General features: G+C 43.3%; 1 protein-coding gene across 5 annotated transcripts in view; it reads left to right on the plus strand.

Moving 5' to 3' along the window:
• The window catches only part of GPAM (glycerol-3-phosphate acyltransferase, mitochondrial), a 32,997-nt gene extending 26,495 nt beyond the window's left edge, over positions 1 to 6,502 (plus strand). For 3 of the 5 annotated variants that reach the window (XM_033149690.1, XM_033149694.1, XM_033149691.1), the window contains 5 exons: positions 182 to 259; positions 2,958 to 3,098; positions 3,902 to 4,091; positions 4,202 to 4,260; positions 6,106 to 6,502. In XM_033149690.1, the coding sequence (XP_033005581.1) occupies positions 182 to 259; positions 2,958 to 3,098; positions 3,902 to 4,091; positions 4,202 to 4,260; positions 6,106 to 6,222 (585 nt within the window). In that variant the 3' untranslated portion in view covers positions 6,223 to 6,502. The remainder of the gene's footprint in view (positions 1 to 181; positions 260 to 2,957; positions 3,099 to 3,901; positions 4,092 to 4,201; positions 4,261 to 6,105) is intronic. The other 2 variants (XM_033149693.1, XM_033149695.1) reach the window with 2 other exon arrangements.
• Positions 6,503 to 23,744: the final 17,242 nt, after the last annotated feature.

Genomic DNA, 23,744 nt, shown 5'->3' on the forward strand with positions numbered 1-23,744 from the left:
GGGGTAAAAGAGGGAGAGAGAACTCTTCTAGAAGTAGAAGGATCACCCAGGGCAGGTCCTGCTGTCCACAGGCAAGCAAGTGACGATTTGGAACACCGCAGTTAATGCCAGGAGCAGGGGGGGGGGGGGAGATAGGATGGATGAGCTTCTGTGAATGATTAACCTGACTTGTTCTCCTTAGCCCTGCCAGCTGTTATGCCAAGTGTGTCATGAAGCAATTGAACAGTTCATACAGTATGGCATTCTTTTGGTAGCGGAGGTAAGTTGCTGATGGTTCGCTTTATTCCAGTAGTTAATATCCTCCCTCTTGTCTCTGAGGACTGATAACACAGAAGGGAGCAGCCTGGTGTTCCTGCACACCTAATTTTTGCATCCTAAGCAGCTTGCTGGACCAAGGCCACAGTTAAACAGACCCTAATTTCACAACTTCCTGAGTATTCATTGACTCTTCAACGTGGAATGCAAAAGGGGGGAGGTTTTGCACACCCATGTATGCACAGAGTGCTTTTTAACTTAAATTTATTTTTAGTTCAGGTCCCAGGTAGCCATTAATGGAATCTAATGGGGAAGTCAAGTGGATTTTCCAATCCTTCGGTGGGGTGGATGAATCTTCAATTTCGGATCTTAATCAAGATTTGAGGGGGGCAGGAAATAAGCTTTTAAACCAATATAATACAGTGCAAACGTGTGACATCACCACCACCACCACCACAATCTATATCCTACCTCCCTCCATCTCAATTTAGAACTCTTTTGGGGAAGTAGTTCTCTAAAAGTACTAGTAACTGTTCTCACTATTTTTTAAAAGCGAAAGTCAAAATCATTAATCCTAATATTAGAATATGTTCTTCTCAACCTTGGCATATGTCAGCAATGAAATTAGGTTGCAGTTCTTGGTCCCTGAGAGTAAGCCTCATTGTATGAAATGGGACTTTTTTCTGAGCAGATATGCATAGGATCACATTGTTAGTGGGTCATCACCGCCCCCCCCTCCCGAGAAAATCGTTAAATGTGTCTTGTTACCTTTCGGTTTGGGTCAAAATCCTATCAAATCATTTGCCTGTTTCACTTCATTTAAGTTTCACACTGATCCTTTTCCTCTTATTATGTGGCATTGCCTTTTCATAGAATGTTCTTATTTTTTCATTATGGTAGCTTTGTTAATTTTCATTACAAGCCATTGATGAAAACATTTGCAATCTAACATTTGGCCCTCTAGAAGGCACTGTTCCCTTTGGTATTGGTTCATAGCTCCCCCCCCCCTTTTCTGTTTTACTATCTACATTTGCGTGTCTGTATCTGTGTGTGGGAAATCTTGAGAAAAATGGGGGAAGTGTTATAATATATTTCTGTTCTGTTATTGGTTATGATTATTGGGGAACAGTCTTATCAAATAGTATTCTCTTTTGTTGCGATTAGTGAACTTGTTATACTGCGAGGTATTTGCTTTTGGGCTTTTAAAAGTGCTATAAGATCATTGAGGTCCTCTATGTATACTGTTTCTAACACCAAACAATGTACCTTAACGTGCTACAATATATCTTAAAACCTACCAAGGATAGCATATGGAGAAGTGGCTGATTAGATTTTGAATAGGTGATTGCATTTTGCTCCATTAAAAAAGAGGCTGATTTTAATCATAATAACCCAGTGTTGTATGAATGGAACAGACTTCCTATTGCACAACAGAATTATACCTTCCCAGTGTCTTGACTTCTCAAATATGAGATCAGCTTGTTCATTTTATAAGTGTGTTCAATTGTCTTTTCTTTAATAAATCAGACAAATGAAGAAGAAGAAGAAGAAAAATGATTATACTTTCCCTTGGCTCATGTACACCCCTAAAATCTGCTCCAGGGAGTACCCCCAACCCCCTGCAGTGAATTCTGAGAGTGTGCAAGAGAGGGGAAGATTAAATCCCATGGTGCAAGCTGAACTCTGTTCCACTGGCATACAGAAAGTACAGTGGTGCCTCGGTTTTCGAGTGTCTCGGAAGCTGAACGTTTCGGTTTTCGAACGCCGAAAACTCAGAAGTATTTGTTTCCGTTTTCAAACGCTTTTCAAATGTCGAACGGTCTTCCAGAACTGATTACGTTTGACAACCGAGGTACCACTGTATTGAATACCACTCATGCTTGCATATGTTTCTCTTATGTGGGAATGGCCATTTCAGTGTGATAGACATTTATTTATTTATTTTGCCGATGTAAACAATAGAAAATGAACTCAGAGATCAGCTTACTGGTAGATTCATTTAGGTGTTGTTTTTTGTGTGTGTGCTACAAGTCTGAACGTACATTCATGAAAATGACCATTTATGTCAGATCTTTGGGCATTCTGTATATTTGTGGTACTGTTCCTCTTTACTAAATGATTAATATTCTTCTGCAAAAAAGGTCCATCAAAGGTAGCTAACAATATAATAGCTAAATTTTGCAAACTAGAAAAACCAAATAAGCGGTTTAGCTAAAACCAGTAGAAGCAACAAGAGGAGAGCTATCTCTTCTACACTCTGAGGGTGCCTAAATGCCCTTTGAAGCAGCACTCCCTTTGCTTGTTGCTGGGAAACAAGAATACTTCCTCCCCCAGGCAATATTGTGAACGTCGTTGCTCATAGTATTTTAGTGCTTACTTAGTGGTTAAATTCTTCAGAGTTCCTTTGGGTCTGATATAGAAGTCTCTGGGAGCTGCAATATTCAAAGTTGTGTGGACTTGCTTTTGTGAAAACTATTGTTAAGGGAATTAATTTGAAGACTGTCGCCTTGGGCATCTTTTTTGGAAACTGAGATCGCTTTATAGGGGAAATAAAGGCTTGCCTTCCCTTTTCTCCTTTGCCACTGTATGGGCTCTAAAAATGCACACAGTAGCTGCTCCAGGGCCACCAAAGCGAAAAAATGGTTTAAATGGTTAGTTTTAGTGGGTGCCTGATGCTTACTGTGTTGTGTTCCTCTATTAAGCAGGATGAGCAGGAGGATATTAATCCTAGCCTTGCAGAGCAGCACTGGGAAAAGAAACTCCCAGAACCATTATCTTGGAGGAGTGATGAGGAGGATGAAGACAGTGACTTTGGCGAAGAACAACGAGATTGCTACTTGAAGGTACTGCATAGGCCGTAAGAGCACATACTGTTCTTAAGTGCTTCATATTCATAGCTGCACTGCACAGAATGAATGAGGGAGTTTCAAACTCAGGCTTTGAAAAGGACCTAGCGGATTTATTATGCCACCTGTTTCTGTGGTCTGCAGTCCATCATTGGGTTGTTCTGGAGCCGTGTTGAGCTTTTTGGCCTCTGGGGATTTTTCCTACTTCTGCAAGCCCTTTGGGTTCCTCTAACCATCCCTCCGTCTTGTTTCTCAGTGCTTTATTGTTGTTACATAGCCATCATAATTGAGCACCCCAGTTCACTAATATGTATATAGATAATGTGCACCCCTTGCTATATTGGTTATGGAATGGGAAATAGATCCATTACAGCTTTGCTGCAATATTGCATAACGCTTCGGTTCTAATGTTGTCAGAAATGGGGCAGAGCAATCCAAACCTATGACCTGCCCTGCTGTGGAGGGGGTTTGGATGAACTGAAGGTGTCCTTCCTCCCAGCTCTACTTGCAAGGAAGTCCCACCTACAAGAAATGCCCCAGACAATTTCTAAGAAAATATTTCTCCCCAGTGCAGGCAGAAGCTACCACTGGAAAACCCTGACACAGAGCAGGGCTGGCAAAGACCTGCTGGCTCTTGAGCAGGCTCTGCTGTTATCGCAGGCCTGATCCAGGCCTCTTGGCTGCAGCAAAAAGGCATTGCTTCTCTTGCCACCTCCTGCCTGGGCTGGTGCAAGAGACGGGACTGGATGTTGGTAGCTTGAGTGACATTTATTTTTCCTTTCCTTTCTTACCTTGCACAGGTGAGCCAGTCTCAGGAGCACCAGCAGTATATCACCTTCCTTCAGAAGCTACTGGGACCATTACTGGAGGCGTACAGTTCTGCTGCTATCTTCATACATAACTTCCGCGGTCCTGTCAGGGAATCAGAATATCTTCAAAAATTACACAGATACTTAATAACACGAACAGAAAAGAACGTTGCAGTATATGGTATGTCAAACAGCTGCTTTCTGTGGAGCAGCCTTCCCTGTCTTTCAATGTATTCTTATCAAAGTTTCCTGTATTCATGTGTTTATCTGCCTGCCTTTCCATGTTTACAGCTGAGAGTGCCACCTATTGCCTTGCAAAAAACGCAGTGAAAGTCTTTAAGGACATGGGGGTAAGTGTTTTGTTAGCTTCAGGTGCCTTACAGCACAACTAAACTTACGTATTCCGGTTAATGAGACTTCCTTCAATATGTGTATTGAGGGTTGTAATCTTAGTCCTTAAATGGATAATGTAATGTGAAATCGTAATTTAACCTTTATCTAAGCTAAAGGGCTGCACTAAGGCTCAAGAGATTAGCCCATTATATCCAAATTGTATCATCCCAATGTTCCCTGTGGTATAAGCAAGGTGCACGATGTTAAACATCACTGAACATTAACAGTAGTACTAACTTCCTTGCTTGGGGAAAGTCTGTGCCCTATGCAAAAGGGTATGTGTAAAAAGAAAATCCCTGTAATATTTTATTTTTTTTATTACATATTTTATTTGAGTTTTTAAATATCTACAACCAAGTCCTACAACAATCAAACTACACATCTCTACAGATGTGCACATCCCCATTGTACACCTTTTAAACATTGAATTTCTTCTTCCTTTACCATGTTAATCATGCTTTTGAAGTGCTACCTTTTTACTCATTTAGGAAAATGCTGCTATGGACCTATTTGAAAATTAAAGTTTGACCTTCACAGCCTCTTATTGCATTTCCCACTTGTTGCTAGTACCCAAATACCATAACATCCTCCAGTGATATTCTATCTAGATGCCTGGTGATAGCCACTGTCTCTGCCTCAGGAAGAGTACTCTTGCTTGCTACATTAATAAAAAAACAACTGAGCAGCTCTTTTCTAATATCATTAGCACAAGAGTAAAGTATATCATTTGAGGATGTAATTATATGACTTATCGCTGTCCTGCATAAATCCACCCCCTGCAATCCTCTCCCCACCCCACAAAAAGTGTGTGTGGGCCGTGGTGGGGAGATGGCAAGAATGTGTCATGTTCTAGATTGGTGTCCACATGTGTCCCAGGTCAGTGTGACATGCATTGTTAGAGGCATGTGCCAGCCTGCTATCCACCTACGAAGGGGTTCTGAGAAGGATGTGAATCAGTCCTGAAAATCTTAATGACTGGGCCACTCTGGACTTAAGAAAACACGCAGGCATGTTCTGGGTTCCTTTGGACGCTGTTGGTTTTCTACGTGGTTGAGTAGACTAGTGTGCTGTTCTGGAGTCTCTAATATATAGAACGCTCAAACAAAAAGCAGTTTTGGTGCCATATTTTGTTCCAGACAAATCACACAAATCACAGTCATAGGCCTTTCCCCCCTTTTTTTCTCTCCCCATATGGACACTCAGCATATTCCTTCTTTCAATGATGTTAAACGATCTACCCATTCTATAACTACAAGTTTGTCATATTGATATTTATGGCAGGGGTGCAGCCAGCATTACCGGTGGTCAGTGTTGATGGGATCTGCAGTCAGTTAACAGTTGGAAGGTCATAGGTTTTCCACCCTGCCATAAATATCCAATACTCCACAACTTTTGATATTGAATTAGTCATGTCTAAAAGCATGACTAACAGAGCCTGCACACAGTACTAGTTTTAAAGATGTGTTGAAGATGGGCTAGATTCAGACGAAGCTCATTCACACATTTTCATTGTGGGTGCTTTTTCATTTGCAAGAATCAGTTGCAAGAGTTGTTACAAATGGTGAGGTATGTTTATAGCCTTGCAGATCAGGAAAGTTGTTGCAGCTGATATCTGTCAGCTGCTAGACAGCAGGCTTTGTTATTGCAGCAGTGGATTATTTTTCTGAATGGGAAAAGCAACCCAAGATAACATGACTGTAGGAGGAACAATTTTGCTGAACAGCTTTGGTGTGAACTTTGCAAATATGTGGCGCTGCTGGAAGGTGTTAGTGATGAAACACACTTTTACATTTCCCTTTTAGGTATTTAAGGAGACAAAGCAGAAGAGAGATTCTATTTTGGAGCTGAGCAGCACTTTTCTACCTCATTGTAATCGGCAAAAACTACTAGAATTCATTCTGGGATTTGTTGTACTGTAGAACGTTTTGGGTTGACTTTGTCTGCCAGCAAGAAGTTGGTAGAATTGGAGAATGTGACACAAAGCTTCGGGGCTTTTGCTGCTTCCATAATGTGTATAGTGCCATTTGTGGGTAAGGCTTTATCTAACCCAAACCACTGGAAGACAAGTGCCTTCATACATATGCATGTCTGGAACTACAAGATTTGGTAACCAAGGCAAACACAACAACTTGGATGCAAGTGAAGAGCCATTAATGGGAAAAACACGCAAACACACACACGCAAACACACACACACACACACACACACACACAGAGAGAAACACACACACACACACACACACACACACACTAGTTTTTACATGTATCCAGTGTTACATTTGTTTCAAGACTAATGACTGTGACAAATGCACAAACATATATACCAGCAATCTGTCATTTTAATACATCAGTTCTGAATGTCATTTAAACTCCATGTAATGTGGGAACTTTGCAAAAGACTTGTCAACAAGACTTACCCATTGGTCTCATTATTTCAAACTGTGAGAATTTTAGGAGAATTGAATGCAGGTTGTCTTTTTTCTGTTGGGGGGGGGGGGAGGTGTTTGATGTGTGTTGTTGGTTACTATGGCAACATGCTAAATAAAATAAGACTAACTGCCAGTACCTTATTATGGAACAGTTGAATAACTACCAGTGACACAGTGGCAGAATGATCAAGTATTATTAAGATATATTAATAGATAAGTTACACGTTAGAATATTAAATATCTGAATCACTAGCATTTTGCACCCAAATTGCAAAAACACTTGACTTTTACTTTGAACCAGAAGGTTTGCATCATTTTGCTACATGCTGGCATATTGATCTCTAAAATGATTATAGTCTAAGCTCTCTAAATTTCAAAAATAGCACTAAAGTTGTTTCATAATTTAACTAGCTCATTCCAATCTTGACTAATATTGAGTGGGAGTCTATAACATAAAAATCTTGTAAGCATAGGCTATTTAAGCAGATGCATAACATGGGCATGGAGGTCTAAGTTATGATAGATTAAGATTGCAATCCTCTTGGGTAATATTATAGAAAGCAATGACGTTTCACAGAGTGGATTATCACCAAATTCACTCCTTTGATAAGCAATAAGCATGGCATTTTTATTAAGAGAAATTGGGTATCTCCCCCATTTCTCCTGGTAGTACTAACAAGACAACAATCCTTTCCTTTTCTCCCTTTCTGTTTAAAGTTGGGAGCTTGATCATGAAAATACCTTTTAGCTGCCAGCTTTTTTTTTTTTAAAGCATGCCCTACTAGTGATAATAGCACTGCACATTAACTCCAGCACAGAACTTCTGTGCCGTTTTAGACTGCGTGTTTACTCCACGTTTGTTAAAAGTAATGTTTTCTATAACTCTGTTTATGGATTAAAACAATTAATGGATCACAATATTTTTGTCAGTATTCCCATGCAATTTCCTGTGAGAGGAACTGCTATGCATGTTTCCCAACACTAAATAGGTGCTTTGAATTTTTCTAAAGATGAATTTCTGAACCAAAGTTGCATCATATCAGTGTCAGCAGCGGGCAGCAAGTGTGAATAAATTAGTTTGTTCTTTTACCATTTCCAGTAGAATAGCAGCTGAAATGAACTCCATTTGTTCTAATAAAGCCAACTAGCTACTTAGAGCAATTACATCTCATCCTTGCTAATGTGCACTATTTGTTTAAAATTGAATGTATTCTCCGAGTAGCAATTTTTAAAGATTGTTGATGGCTTCCATTTTAAGGTCAGATAAGTAGGTGCTTGTAAATAAATAACTTTCCTTTGTTTTTACCACACTTCAGTGAACATTTTGGTGTATGCTAGAATGAAGATTGTGTATTTAAATAAATACAACCAAGCAATATATTGCAGATGATGCTTGGCTAATTTTAATGAGAATGTTCTGCCTAATTTTAAAGCAATGAGGGGCTGGGAATTAGTTTGAACACTAGAAAGTAAAATAGCTTGTTGTCACTAATGATAATAACTTAATACATTATTAAAATGTTTCTGGGGTACAGCAGTGTGCATTTGAGTTGTGTTGGTATGTGCAGTACATTGTAATTGCTGGATGTGAGAGGGTGTTTTTCAGTGTAGGCTTCATCAGCAGAGAGACTTTGCATGTGTGCGGAAATGTCAAGCTGTGAGTATTATGCTGGGAGGGGGACGTGGCTCTGCACCTACTTGCATGTGGGCTGGTTTTGCTTTTCTGCAAAGGTAAAGCACAAAGCTCTTTTACAATAAAGCTACTAAATAAAATTCTGCCTTTCTGGGGTTTAATCCTACAATCTTTCTTGCTGATGGGTGTAAGGCAAGGTTTTTACTTCCGTTTTTAAAAGTTAAGATAATCTGATTCTGGCTCTATAATAAAGCTAAGTTACATTTTATCGCCAGTACAATTGCAACTTGTACTTAGGGGAGTGTAGCTGTACAAGTTAGTATAAAGACCAACATTCCAACTTACATCACTGGACTCTTGCTTGTTGGCTAATATGTAGAATTTGTTCTCCTTAGGGAAAGGGTAACATTACCTTTTATAATCCCATATGAATGATTTCTTAAGGCTATACAGCTTTCCTGCCACATTAACTATTGTATTCTAATGCTTTACATTCTGAAGTGCAACACTTTCATTTTTTTAACCTATTGCCTTGCCTGTACAGATTTTTTTTTAAAAAGTATTTGCATGACATTTTCAGCCATAGAAGGCTTGAAGAGAAGAGTAAAATACTGTAGCTGCTCTATAATTTTGCTTTGTGAAGCCAGGCACTGTCTTGAAGAATGTTAACACATTTCTTTTTCTGTTTAACATTTCCTTCTGTAGCTCTTGTAAGAAGCACAGAGCTGCAAAGTAATTTTACTTTAATAAACAGTTTGAAATTGTGTTGTTGTGATATCACTTAAGAGATTACAAAGAGCACTCCTTGTTCAATCTCTGAAGGTTCTCTCTAAAGCATAGGTTTGCATACTCTCACACCAGTTGTGTCTATAAGGGAAAAAAATCAGTCCCTGTTCAGTGGCTTGTAGATCACTCATTGCTACTCTGCTGCAAGGAAGAATTGACTTAATCTATGCACATCTAAACACACTATTTTTTTACTTCAACAGAGGACAGTTGTATTTTTCCAACAATGAAAGCTTGATCTGATTTGTCTTCTGTAGGTACTAAAATCCTACATGCTTGAGGGTAGGTTAAGGTTGCAGCTCGTAACAGGGCTTCAACTTTTGTAAGAGACACGCGCTTCACAATGAGGTGCTGGTTTCAGCTCACCACATGAGAAAAACTTCTTAAAAGGGGGAAACCTGTCACCTGTGCACAGGGATTTCCAGATGCTGCACAACAGGTGATAATTGATGTCTGTAAACCCCTTTTGGCCTTGCCATGCCTTTACCTGTCCCACCCTGATGTCAGGAGGAGGGAAGGTGGGTGTGGCTTGGCCAGAACGGCCTTGCGGGTCAAATGGGGACACTAGGTGGGCATAATTAGGCCCATGGGCTAGAGAGAAAATGGTCGTGAATGGCTCATGATTTTCTTGATCAACTGGTTTTGCTTTGGAAGGGCTTTGGCTATGCCTGCACCCACCCACTATCCATCACAATAATTCTGGAATGAAAGCTTGGATCCAGAATGAAAATTCTATTATTGCCAATGGCTTACGTAACCCCCCCCCCTTTTAATTGACAGTGAGTGCACATTCTCTTCTATGTCAACATCTTGCACTTTCTAAATCTGCTTGCCTTCAAGATGTCAGATTAAGCAACTTCTAATCTTTCAGTCTTCGTGTAATTCAGTTTCGTTCTCAGTGATATTTTATTAAACAGATTTGAGATCAGTCAGAAGAAGGTGCCGTTCTTGGGTACTGTTGTTGGTATAATGCTTATTTCTGGGAAGCATGATGAATGGTATGGTACTGAGCCTTCTATCAAAGACTGCAGTGATGTGAATATAGTGACCGTCTCATAGCATGCTGTTGGAATTTGCACAGATAAGGAGATTTAAAGCACTGATTAAAAGCATTATATCAGGCGGGATTTAAAAACATTCCTGTTTACGAAGCAATTCAGGGCTGGAAGACACCCTCCTTGGCAACCCTGAAATCACTGATTAAGAGACTGTTTTTAGCTTTAAAATAAATAAATAACAATACTTGTATCACTGCCTACTGGAATGTGCTAGAGCCATTTCTTCACCTGTGTAGTAGAGTCTCAAAGTGCGAGATGGGCTTTCCTAAGGAAACGATAGTCACTGCAGCAGGGAACAATGGTGCTGATTCTTGGTGCACTAATAGCATCTGGGCTCTTCTTAGAGCAAACAAGACAGGTGAGATGAAGGACACAGAAGCTTTTGCAGGCAGAGCAATCCTGTGGGGTTTGGGAGGAGGTGGAGAGTCCATGGCAGAGAAATCAATGCTTTGCTGGGCTCACAGTAGCCTGAGCAGAGAAGGCTGCCTTTACCCTTTCCCTCTCTTTTTGTACTTGGCCTTTTCTCTTCCTCTGCTTTCTGTTGAAGGCTTTAGATGCTGTTTCTCCACAGCTTCTGACTATGTGCTGATGGTGGCCTTGCCCACCCAAGAATATCCGGTTTTATCCCCTACCACTGGGATGGGAATGATGGGAGAGAAGCTTTTCACTACAACAGGGAGACCTCTAGCCTCAAGCAGCAGCAGCAGAGCGAGGAATTTGCAACATCCACCAGCCCAGCCTACCCTTTTCAAGTCTAGTACATTGAAAAAGAAAGATACACATAAGCATGTAAAAGAAAATGCCCAACAACTGATATCAATAAATGCCTTTAAAGGTGTATAAACCTATGTAGAAGGCAGGGTAGTTTTGCTGAAACAGGCCAATGGTATTTGCCGCCTTGCTGTATGAATGAAGCCACCAAATGAACACAGAATGTTGTGGAACATATGGAAGGGCAATGGCTGTGATTTTTCAAAGCCATTTGGAAAGGATTTAATTCTGCGCTTCTCATTAAGCTTAATGGCAACTGTGTCTGTTTAAAGAATCTTCACAATTATCTTTTCCCTAAGGGACCTTCGATAGAAGGAGACAAGACAAGGGAGTGGGTAGCAGGCAGTGGGGAAGAGGAGAAACAACGTTGTAGACATGTGCAAGTTGTTAGACATGAGATATAATATTGGAGGGAGTAGGCCAGTTGCGGATTCTATAAAATAAGCAATGAGGGGGAAAGTGGGTGGATTGGAGAACTGCCCTTGGTGCAAGACTGAACATGTGAAACTAAAAGGGCAATCTTAAGCTTACCTACTGAGAAGCAAACCACATCCCATTCAATGGAGTAGACTTCCAGGAAAATTTGTATAGCGGGGATGGGGAACCTGTGGCTCCCTAGATGACGTTGGGGTACAGTTTCCATCACAATTGCCCACTAGCCATGCCTGCTGCTGAGGCTGATGAGAGTTGGAATTTGACAACATCTGGAGAGCAACTGATTCCCCATTAACATATGTTAATTTAGTTGGCTATTTAATTGTGGTCTTATTGCATTATTATTTGGGTTATAGGTGGCACAAGACTTTGGTATTTTAAGCAGAAAGTAGAGGTTGAATAAATCCTGAACTGACCTTTCAAATCCATAGAATATTTGAGAACTGATTTGTTTCAAAACTAAAGATATTGTTACGTAACCTTTTTTGCCTTTGCCTTTGGGTTTTTTCTTATCTGTGGCACCTGTGAGTGGGTGGAATATTTTATTTTAGTTTTAAAAAATAGAATTGTCTTTTTTGATTTTTAAAAAAGCTGGTTTTAATGTCATTTGTGTCTGTTTGTTTGTATGTTTGTTTGCTTGCTTGTTTGTTTAACATGCTTTGAATTGCTTTGTGGCAAAAAAGAGTGACCAATAAATTTAATTAATTAATAATAATAATAATAATAATAATAATAATATAATAAAACAGCTGTAAAATATAAACAGTCCCTTGTTTTCTAATGTGGGACAGGCAGGAGTGATTTGCATGGGTGGCAGCGGGGGGGGGGGGGAATTGGAGAGCAAGCAGAGCTGTTTGTTTGTTTGCTTGTTTGTTTGTTTCTGCAATTTATATGCCACCCTTCATCAAAAGACCACAGGGGAGTTTACAGCATAGAACATAATAAACAATATATGCCCATACATAATGCAATGCCCATACAATACAAAAAGTTAATAACAGTTATATAAATACGATGCAGAGTAATAAATAATACATAAGGGTACATAATACATAAGGAACACATAATGAACCTATTTTAAGAGCAATGTCAAATTGTACACACCACCACCCCAGCAATAAACTACACAACCCCTCATAATGTAACAGTCTTATAACATAAGTTATTACCTACTTATCCTGAGTGCAAGAATAAAACATAATGCATATTTAATAACAGCAACCTCCTGAAAAATATGGGACGGGAGAATGAGAATCAGAATATCTAAAGTGCAGAAACAGTGTAAAAGAGCATATCCTTATCTCTGAACAAAACTACCTCTTAATTCCCCCCTCCATCCCCACAGAGAATGACAGTTCAATGCCAGGGGCAATTTGAGGGGCGGAGCCATGGGAAAAAGAAAAATAAGGGGCATGCTTAAACCGCAGTAAGGCCATCTCCCTCCGCTGTGTTTCAAGCTGGTGTTCACATCAGAGAGGGGATGGAGATGACTTCACCTGAGGCACATTACCTTTTGGGTTTCCCCATCCCTGAAATCTCCCACCCTCTAGAACTCCTATTCGTGGAGGTGTTAACTTCACACCCAGTTTTCTAGTGGGAAGAATGTGTCCGACTTCAGGATAAATATGGATTGCAGCTAACCTCTTGGGTACGGGGTTTCGAAAACTAGCAGTGCAGCCACAATGGATGTGGAGTAACCAGCAATGTGAAGATGCCCTAAGTACAGCTGCTGACTCCCTCATGCAGAGGATTCAAATGTCTTGAAAAATGCTATCAAATTTGAAAGAGCCAATTTCAGCACAAATTAAATGGTGCTCACTTTTGAAAACATCTCACGTGACTTTTTGAAAATAAAGTACCAGGGTGCTTATGTGGTGTGAATTTACATTGTTTAGTCATTTGACAAGTAGGTAGGTAAAGGTAAAGGACCCTTGGATGGTTAAGTCCCATCAAAGGTGACTGGGGTTGCTGTACTTATCTTGCTTTTTCAGGCCAAGGGAGCTGGCATTTGTTCACAGACAGCTTTCTGGTGCAACGGAACACCGTGACGGAAATCTCTGTTTACCTTCCTGCTGCAGCAGTACCTATTTATCTACTCACACTGGCGTGCTTTCAAAATGCTAGGTTGGCAGGAGCTGGGACAGGAGCTCACCCCGTTGCGTGGACTCGAACCGCCGACCTTCTGATAGGCAAGCCCAAGAGGCTCAGTGGTTTAGACCACAGCGCTACCCACAAGTACAATGGGAGGGGAGGGATTGCCTGAGCAGCTTGACTACCTCTCTCCAGAAAAATGCAATAGAAAGGCACAGTTCATGGCTTTATAAAAGCGAGCATGAAAGCTTCATGGTTTTCCTACTTCATATGAAATATTACATTCTGACAGCAGCACAGATCTATGTGCCAATTTAAACATCGAGGCTACATGGTTGTAATTTAAAAATCGCTTCTGTGTGGTCTGTGCTCCATGGAGGCAAAGTAACTTTTGAACTGGATTTTGATGTGAGGTGGTTGAATTGTTTGATAAGTATCCAAAGCAGCTCTGGACCTTCTTCAAGGCCGTTGTTGTCATGACAACATTTCTATCCTACCCTTCAGGGCTAAGTGGAGAACTGGATCCAGGTTTCCCCAGTCCTAGTGTGATACTGCCCTATGATCATATCTAAAGCATATTTGCCGTTGCTTCCCCCCAAAGAATTCTGGGAGCTGTAGTTCGTAAAGGGTGCTGGGAACCAGAGCTCTGCGGGGGGTAAACTACAGCTCCCAGGATTCTTTGGGAGAAGCCGTGTATGTTAAAGTTTTGGTGTAGATGTCACCATTGCTGGTCATTTACTGCACAAATCCAGTTAATTTAAGTGAGAAGCTAACACAAGAGACATCACCCTACCCACACGGAGTTCTAACCATGAGAAGAAGAAGAAGAAGAAGAAGAAGAGGAGGAGGAGGAGGAGGAGGAGGAGGAGGAGGAGGAGGAAGAAGAAGAGTTTGGATTTGATATCCTGTTTTATCACTACCTGAAGGAGTCTCAAAGTGGCTAACATTCTCCCTTCCCTTCCTCCCCCACAACAAACACTCTGTGAGGTGAGTGAGGCTGAGAGACTTCAAGTGTGACTAGCCCAAGGTCACCCAGCAGCTGCATGTGGAGGAGCAGAGACGCGAACCCGGTTCACCAAATTACAAGTCTACCATTTTTAACCACTACACCACACTGTTAAGTGGATGTGATCATTAGTGGACGTGATAAAGCCTCAGTTGGTCCTGTGTAGGTGGAGCTGAAGTGGTGAATTAGGCATAAGAAGGCCATGATAGACTCATGGAGAGAACATGCCCCCCCACACCCCCAGGGGTGGGAGAAGGACATCTTTAAGTGATGGTAGCAATGTGAGGTTGACTATCCTCATTGTCAAGGCAGAGATACAACCAGGGGACAGGGAAAGTGATGTGTGATTTTTTTGTACAATGGCTCAGGTAGTTCATCTGCTATAGTAACTGAATTAAATGCAAACTGGCCATTAATATTTCAGAGCAAAAGATAAATGCTAGCGGAGGAGTTAAGAGTAATTTGTCCATCACTTTTAGTGATTTAAAGATTAGTCGCAGCAATGCACTGCAAGATCTCCTGCTCTTTTATTAACACCTCCTTGCTTTGCTTTATTAAGAAATCTGATTGAAATTCCGCCGTTGATTTCATCATTAAGTTCCAACCTCGAAGGGTGAGAGCTACTGAAAAATTCCTGCTAAGCCAGAAAATGACTCACTCTGATACATTCGAATTGTCTAACGGTTCCCAAGGGGTCATTTCTGGCTCTCTCTTTTTTTAATGGTAAAAGGATACAGAAACGTTTTATGTATTTTATGCAAAAGGCAACAGACTTTAACTGGACAACTGGGCAAGCCCTGCTGTGTTTTACTGTTTTGTTCTTGTCACCGTCTACAGCATTGCACAAAGCATATAAAAAGAAAACGTATTGTTCAGGTTGTCAAACATGTAACCGTACCATGCCAATGCTCACCGGATCGGATCACGTCGCTAGGTTAAGTACATCAAAGATTGTGTTCAGGGAAATGGTCCATTAGGAGGCAGCAGCAAATGCTTTCCTCGGCTGAATTCTCCTGCAGGTCTGCTCCCAAAACCTCACATCAGTACATTGATATGGAGCTTCTCCATGTCGGAGGCTGCAAGCAGTGTCTAAGCCATCATCCCTAGGTAGCAGGACCAAAGGTCAGGGATGATGGGAGTTGTAGGCCAAAAACATCTGGGGACCCAAGGTTGAGAAACCCTGGCCTAAGCCATCAAGCTTCTCTCCTGTTCCATCTCCTATTCTACTTTGGGTTTACTTTGAGTAAAACGTAGTCAAATGCAACCCTTTGTAAGTAATGTAGAATTTATCTTTATCACGATGGTCCAGCACACAGCCCAAGGGCCACATGTAACACCGGTCCTGAAAGACCTACGTTGACTCCCAGTATGTTTCCGAGCAAAATTCAAAGGGTTGGTGCTGACCTTTAAAGCCCTAAATGGCCTCCGCCCAGTATAATCTGAAGGAGTGTCTCCACCTCCAACGTTCTGCCCGGACACTGAGATCCAGCCCCAAGGGCCTTCTGGCGGTTCCCTCACTGTGAGAACTAAGGTTACATGGAACCAGGCAGAGGGCCTTGTCGGTGGTGGCACCTGCCCTGTGGAATGCCCTCCCATCAGATGTCAAGGAAATAAACAACTATCTGACTTTTAGAAGATATCTGAAGGCAGCCCTGTTTAGGTAAGTTTTTGATGTTTGATGTTTTATCATGTTTTTAATATTCTGTTGGGAGTCGGACAGAGTGACTGGGGAAACCCAGCCAGATGGGCGGGGTATAAATAATAAATTATTATTATTATATTATTTGCTCCTCATGTTAGGATTCATTCCCCATGTTCCAGTCATGGGATTGTTTATATCACATGACGGTGTATGTTTTCATTCCACATTGTGGGAAGTGACGGAGACAAGATGTTTTTATTACTGTGTTTCTGTGATGTAGGACAATTGTCTCTTGCTCTTTCTCTTTGCTGTCTGATGCTGAAGAGGAAGGAGCTATATATGTAAATAAACGTAGTCTAGTCAAATGCTGCACTACTGAGTCTGAACGCTGACTGCCTATTCTCTGCTGATCCTGAAGTGTGCTGATGCCTCTGAGGTATCAGTCGCTGTGATGTTCGGGCTGGAGAAAGATTTGAATCTCCCGAACGAACGACCAGGAGGGAGAGAACATGCCAGTTGGGCATGTGTCTTTGCCAGACCCCTACTCGTGTGTAGGACCTCCTGACACCTCAATGCCTTTTTTTGGGTGGCCCTCAGCAACATTTGTGTCCCTCCCCCTCAGCCCTTGCCGAGCCAGGTAGGTGGAGTGCTGGGCTTTGGAAAGGAGGTGTGAGAGTTAGCCTAGTTAGCACTTTTTCAGCTTTGGGAAGGGGGTGGGAAGGCTCTAGAACCTGCCAGAATCTCATACCTCCTTCCCAAAGCCCAGTGACACATTTAGCTGGCAGCTTGAGAGCTGTGTGGAGCCAGGAGGTTACCATGGGGAAGCCTTGAGAACAAGGGGAAGTGCAGAAAAGGAAGGGGAAAGGAGGAGGGATGGGCATGGGGTGAAGGTGACAAGGGGGGAGGGCAAAGCAGGGCTATAGAACAGAAGTGGCTTTGGAAATAGGGTTGTGAAGGTGAAAAGTGGGAAGATTAAGGATTCTATTATTTGATTTATTCTATTTCTATGCTGTTTTTCATTCGAAGAAATCCCAAAGTGGCTTGCAAACAGTAAGCAATAATAACATGGCAGAACATAAAAAACGCAGCATGAATCATATAGAATAATTTAAAAATCAGTGAACCAAGTACAGTCTATAAAAACTGTTAACAAAGCAGCTACTGAAAAATAAGCTAAGGAACACAATTCAAATGGGATAACATGGAAGTGGTGGAGGGATGGGGATAGAAATGTGCAGGGGAGAAGCTCCTGGTGTCACAATTAACCAGTTAGTCATTTCAGATGCCACAAGATTGTGGTTTAGTGTGTGTATGTGTATTCAGTAATACACAATATTTAGACAATATTGGCTTAATTTTAATTGTGTCCACTAGGTGGCATTGCAAGAACATACACAACCAGTCTCTCATTTACAAAGGCAGTATGAGCACATGACGAGATAAAGGTGGTATGATTGCCCCCATCCCAGCCCTTGGTTATCTCACAGGTGATACTTTTGCCTTATTCTGTATCTTCTTTTTTCTGTCTGTTATTGTCTTTATTGGTCTTGGCAGTACCGCAATCAGGCATCCAGTCAGAGACCCCTGACACCTTCTCAAATTCTTAAAAGTCTGACACTCCCCTCCCTGAGAACCACTGCAAAACCCACAATATAAATCAACGTGCTGGCAATCACACCCAGAGCAGGTCAGAGCACGCATGGAAAGGGTCCACAGAGATTTTCTCTGCCTGCCCCATTGAGTGTTCCATTGGTAGCTGTCCTTTGGCAAATGCCGAAGGGGATCACTGCAGGCAAGGCAGAGAGAAGAAAAGGTTGGGCCCCATAGATCGGGCAGAAGATACAAGAGAGAAAAATGGGGTTCTGTGGGTGTATGGAATAAAATAATTAAAGAACACAATTTGGGGAGCTTAAGAGTTGAGGTTCAAATCCTATCTCTGCCTTGTACAGTCGTACCTTGGAAGTTGAACAGAATCCATTCCGGAAGTCCGCTTGACTTCCAAAACCAAAGCACGGCTTCTGATTGGTTGCAGGAAGCTCCTGCATGGCTCACACATGGTCTCCTCCAGCAGCAAATTAGAATGATGGTAGATATGCCTTGGCATACAAGGCCACAATACACATGATGTGACTCAGGAGACCCATCACTTTTAAAATAATCTTATAAAAACAACCCCCCTAGTCCAACAAAGAAAGATGTGCCCATTGCTACTAGCCTTGTTGGAGAAGTAAAATATGCATATAATAGAGGTATACAATACCTAACTCTCCCTATTATTTGGTACTAATGGAATTTTTAGAGGGGATTTTGATAGGGATTCCATTTAACCCCCACCCCCCGCTGCCGCCCTGGTGTGCCATTGTCCTGGTCCTCCATCCTTTCAGTTGCTTTGATGTGTTTTTGTTTGTTTTTTAAGATATGCACCCCATATAGTTTATCCTTCAGTTTGTGATCTTGCCAAAACATTTGTTTCCTTTTGTTCCCAGCACTGCTCATCACCAGGAAAGGTTAGGACATGAGTACTATAGTTGCATGTAGCTATTCTGACTGACAGGAAGGGCTTTCATATGCAGAAAGCTCCCAGTAAGAGGGCCTTGTCGGTGGTGGCACCCGCCCTGTGGAACGCCCTCCCACTAGTTGTCAAGGAAATAAACAACTATCTGGATTTTAGAAAACATCTGAAGGCAGCCCTGTTTAAGAAAGTTTTTAATGTTTGATGTGTTATCGTGTTTTTAATATTCTGTTGGGAGCTGCCCAGAGTTGCTGGGGAAACCCAGCCAGATGGGTGGGGTATTATTATTATTATTGGCAGAATGTAAGTCAAGCAGTCCAGTGGTAGAGCAAGCCGATCAGGCACTTGGGGCAGCGCATGGGGCGGGACGAGCCAGGGCAGGATGCTCCGCAGGGCCTCCAAGGAGTCTTCCTGCCTCCTTCCACTCAGCCGCCCTACAGCTGAGGGGGAAGTGGTGGGCAGATTGTTTGGGGCAGCGCGGAGCCTGAGGGCGCCCAAGCCAATGCCTCACTCCCAGAAGAGACGCGTGGCTCAGGTGCGCTGCAGGCCCCGCAGTGACTGCCACCCGGCATTTGTCAATCCCCATCAGTGGTGACACCCGGGGCCCCTTCCTCCACCTCTGAAGCAGTCAGGAGGAGCTTTGGGTGGATAGAACCAAGGGCTGAAAAGCTTAGCAAGGTGTCCTGGTGGCATCTCAGATGTTTGGAGGTGTCAGAGTGTTGGTGGGATCCTAGTTATTGGGACATTGGGTGGCTGCTGATTGGACAACAGGTGCCCCTCATGTCTCTCTCCGCCCCCGCCCCCCCCCCCCCGGAGTAACAATTTTGGAAACACCAGCTTCCACCACTGTGGCTGGAGCAGTACCTATTTGCGTGTTGAGGTCCCCAACCACCCTCCAGTAAAATAACTCACACCAGAAACATTAATTTTGGTTTGGTTTTTGGGATAAATTTTGGCCACAACTTTATTAAAATACAAGATATGTGAGTGGTTGCGTAGGCATTGGTTTAGACTATCTGACCCACTGGGGACAGAACTGACGACAGTCAGTAAGGGAAAGCATTTTGGGGAGAGAATAGGAGCTGGGGGGTCAGACACAACGACTCTTCCCAAATGCTCCCAGGGGCTCTTGCGTGGCCCTGGCCCCCGACCGGGGGATACGGACAAAAGCATTGCGAGCCCCTGGATTCCTTTAACGGAATTCCCACGCAGCAGCAGCAGCATTGGAGGGGCAGACACAGCCAATCATAACCCCTCCAGCAACGAACACGAAACCAATGCCTAACCGCCAACCTTACAAGTTGTGACTAATTGCTACGCAGTAGGCGAAAACCAGAAGGCACCAGCCAATCAGCCAACTGGAAAAATTCCTACCAGGCCCCTGCACCAACGGCAGACGACCCCATGACAGGCATAGCAAGGTCAACGCAGAGGCCTAAAACGAGGGAGGGGAGGGCGGGCGATCCGTTGCAAGCAGCAAAGAGAAATAATACAGGGCGTGCCAAGGATTTTAATCCAGTAACTGTCCATCAACCAAAATTGCAACGTTAATTTCTCCCCAACAACAAGTAATGCCCCAATCAAAACAGCGACTAACTCAGAACCAACCCACACTGGAAGGGTGGATTTTCTGGCCCCCACCGCAACCCGTGCTCTCTAGGATGGAGAACACGCATTGCGTGTTGAGGTCCCCAACCACCCTCCAGTAAAATAACTCACACCAGAAACATTAATTTTGGTTTGGTTTTTGGGATAAATTTTGGCCACAACTTTATTAAAATACAAGATATGTGAGTGGTTGCGTAGGCATTGGTTTAGACTATCTGACCCACTGGGGACAGAACTGACGACAGTCAGTAAGGGAAAGCATTTTGGGGAGAGAATAGGAGCTGGGGGGTCAGACACAACGACTCTTCCCAAATGCTCCCAGGGGCTCTTGCGTGGCCCTGGCCCCCGACCGGGGGATACGGACAAAAGCATTGCGAGCCCCTGGATTCCTTTAACGGAATTCCCACGCAGCAGCAGCAGCATTGGAGGGGCAGACACAGCCAATCATAACCCCTCCAGCAACGAACACGAAACCAATGCCTAACCGCCACCAGAGCCGACCGGCTCGCCGCCAAACCACTCACATACCTAACCAACCCTTCAGCCCATCCGCAATAGCTTTCAGCCAAGTGTCATTTCCAGAGGAGGAAAGATGCACCCCATCATGGTGGAAAAGGGGAATTGCTCTAAACGTGATAGCAGGATGAGCGATCACTGACCCCCCCCCCCAATTCAAGAACTGTTTTTATCGCGGCGCCATTAGTACGTTTTCTAGCCTTCTCAGTGGCCACTAGAGAATGACTTCCACGCCAGACTTGCCTTTGCAAAAGATGCAACCAAAAATTCTTCACTGCCGGTAAGAGGGACGCCAATTCATACAAATCAGATTGGATAGCAGAACGCAATGCTCGACAGTCAGTAGCAGGTAAGTCATTCTCGCCTAGTTGGACTACAATTGCTGAGGGAGGGCCTTCCCTGGACTCACGATTACGAATCAAAGGGAGAAATTCTCCCCCCCCCCAACATTCCCCGTCTAGACAACCAGGACACCTGCACATGCTGGGGGAAGGTACTCCTCCCAAAGCATTTGCCATCTGGACCTCCAAGACACGTGCACATGGGCAGGACGGTTGAGATGGCGCCCCAGTGCAGACTCATCAGCGCACTTGCCAGCCCAGTGAATGATGCTGCAGCCAACAAACCAGATGTGCACAGCTGCTCCTAGGAAAAAAGAAATAACAGACAGGCATCAACACAGGCATCGCTGGCAACGCTTCCTGATGTAACCCTTGTCAGTGTCAGATGACACACATTCACAATCCTGTCCCCTGACCGGCCCCAGTATGCAGCCTTTGTAACAGCATCTATACGGATGGAATGAAGCGTGTTCAGCAGTGGGCAAGCTGCAGGCTGTAATACGTGGTGCTCGACATGAGCAAATAGATGCCTGGCTATTAGGAACCCATATTCATGCACTAGGAGCGGACCAGCCCCCAGGAGGACGAAGAGCCAAATATTACAGGTATCCAATAACTGAGCAAGGGCCCGTCACACCTGTGACCAGAAGCCTGATGATGGCACCCCCCTTGCATACTATGTCAGTCTTAGAGCTGCTGACTCTAACGACAAATTCCAAGGCAAATAAGGAAAAGTCCAGCAGCAATAAGTGTCTAGCCTCTCAGCCCCGTGCTGGCTCCAACGCAATTTTCTCAACCCTCAGTGCACAAAATTGCCATGGAGTTTCACCTCAATCTTTGACCAGCAGACAAGTCTTGGCTTGCTGTAGATAATGCATAGAAGGTCAAAGGGCCCTGCTCACTGGCCAGTGTCCTCAGAGATTGGAGCCAACTCCAACTTTCCAAGACCCTGTACATGGCATCCTTTGAGCAAAGGTCTCCGGAAATTATTGTTATTTTTTTTTTTTAAAGGGAAATTGCAGCAGACTGGATCCTGATGATTTTAGTGGCACATCCAAACTGGAGCAAGCAAGCCAAGTACTGCAACACCTGCTCAGAGGATGGGGGAAAGTCCCTCTGAATGGCTGATGACTGCCAGCAAAAGGCAAAGAAAGCAGTCCAGACCTTCTCATAAAACCTAAAGTGGAAGAGGGAACGGAAGCTGCTACTCCCCATAATAATTAATTGTTGCTAAAGTGCTCCAGGAGCTCCAGAAAAGTCCGGCTATCGCTGGGCATCCAGAGCCCAGGATCTGAAGCTCTCCACCTGAAAATATGGGATAGAGCATCAGCAAAACCCTACACGATCCTATAATAAAGTGAGCAGTAAAACACAATATTAAACCTAAAGCAGTGCAGCTGAAAAATGCGTAAAAGGGCCTGAGACTCTACCGGAGCGCGAGGACCATTTTGCCAGGACGCTCACCACTGCCTGGTCGCCGGACCAAACGCCCATCCGACGGTCACTGAACTCCTCAGACCAAATGCACACTGCTACTACAATGAGGGAAACTCAAGAAAGGTTAGGTCACATGATTGCCTTGCCACACCAGACTCGAGGCCATGGCTTTGAACACCAGCAGTCCCTGAAATAAAAGCCAAGGGCAAGATACAGTAGTATCAGAATGAACCCGAAACACTGTGCAGGTTCAAGGTATCCTGCCATGGTGAACACTATTGCATGTGCTTAAGAGTTGCAACCAGCACATGAGATCCGTCTTCACCTCACTTGGTAAGCGAACACAAAGGTAAGGGGACCTCGGGCCGCAGGCAGCACGGACAAGTGGAGTGGAGGGGATGCCTGGGGCAACCACTTTGCCTGCAAAATTAAATTAAAATGACCTGACAAGATTGAAACTGATGAAGCATCACTTGCTTCAGAGGAAGTATTACAAAATAACTTCATTCAAGGCAGACAACTTCTCCATAGGCAAGCAGTAAGTTCGAAGAACGATATCCAACAGTATCCCTAACTACATTAAAAGAGGGGGAGGCAATAGAGCCCTCTGTCTAATGCTCTGCCAACAGGACACACAGCTCCTCAGTGAAGGAATAAAGGTGTCCAGTAAAACTACGCCATCGCTGGGGTCCCAAGGTCCAGCCAGGGAAATGATCATATTAATGGGTCATCATTAACTAACTCACCAAGCCCAATCAAGGAAGGTACTAAAGGACATAAAGCCCATTGGCGTTGCCTTAACAATATAATAAGCTCCATCTAAATGAAAGCCCAACCACTTTATGATGAATAGAGTATTGCATTTTAATGTTCTGATGGAAGCCTCCCAGAATGGCTGGGGAAACCCGGCCAGATGGGTGGGGTATAAATTATTATTATTATTATTATTATGATTATTATTATAAAAAATCTTGAGGGTGAACTGGCAATAACCTCAAAGTCAATTCAATAACGCCTTTTTGACCACAAGGCCCCTCTTCCCGTTTGCTTATTTGATTGTTCGTGTATTTTTTGATAAGCTTAACCGCCTGACCCCAGGACTGTATTTCATGGGATAAAATAACGACGGGATGGCATTGTTCACGGGGGGCCTTTGGGATGCAAAATTATGGATCAG

The sequence above is a fragment of the Lacerta agilis genome, chromosome 5 (assembly GCF_009819535.1).
Source record: "Lacerta agilis isolate rLacAgi1 chromosome 5, rLacAgi1.pri, whole genome shotgun sequence".
NCBI classification, from domain to species: domain Eukaryota; kingdom Metazoa; phylum Chordata; class Lepidosauria; order Squamata; family Lacertidae; genus Lacerta; species Lacerta agilis.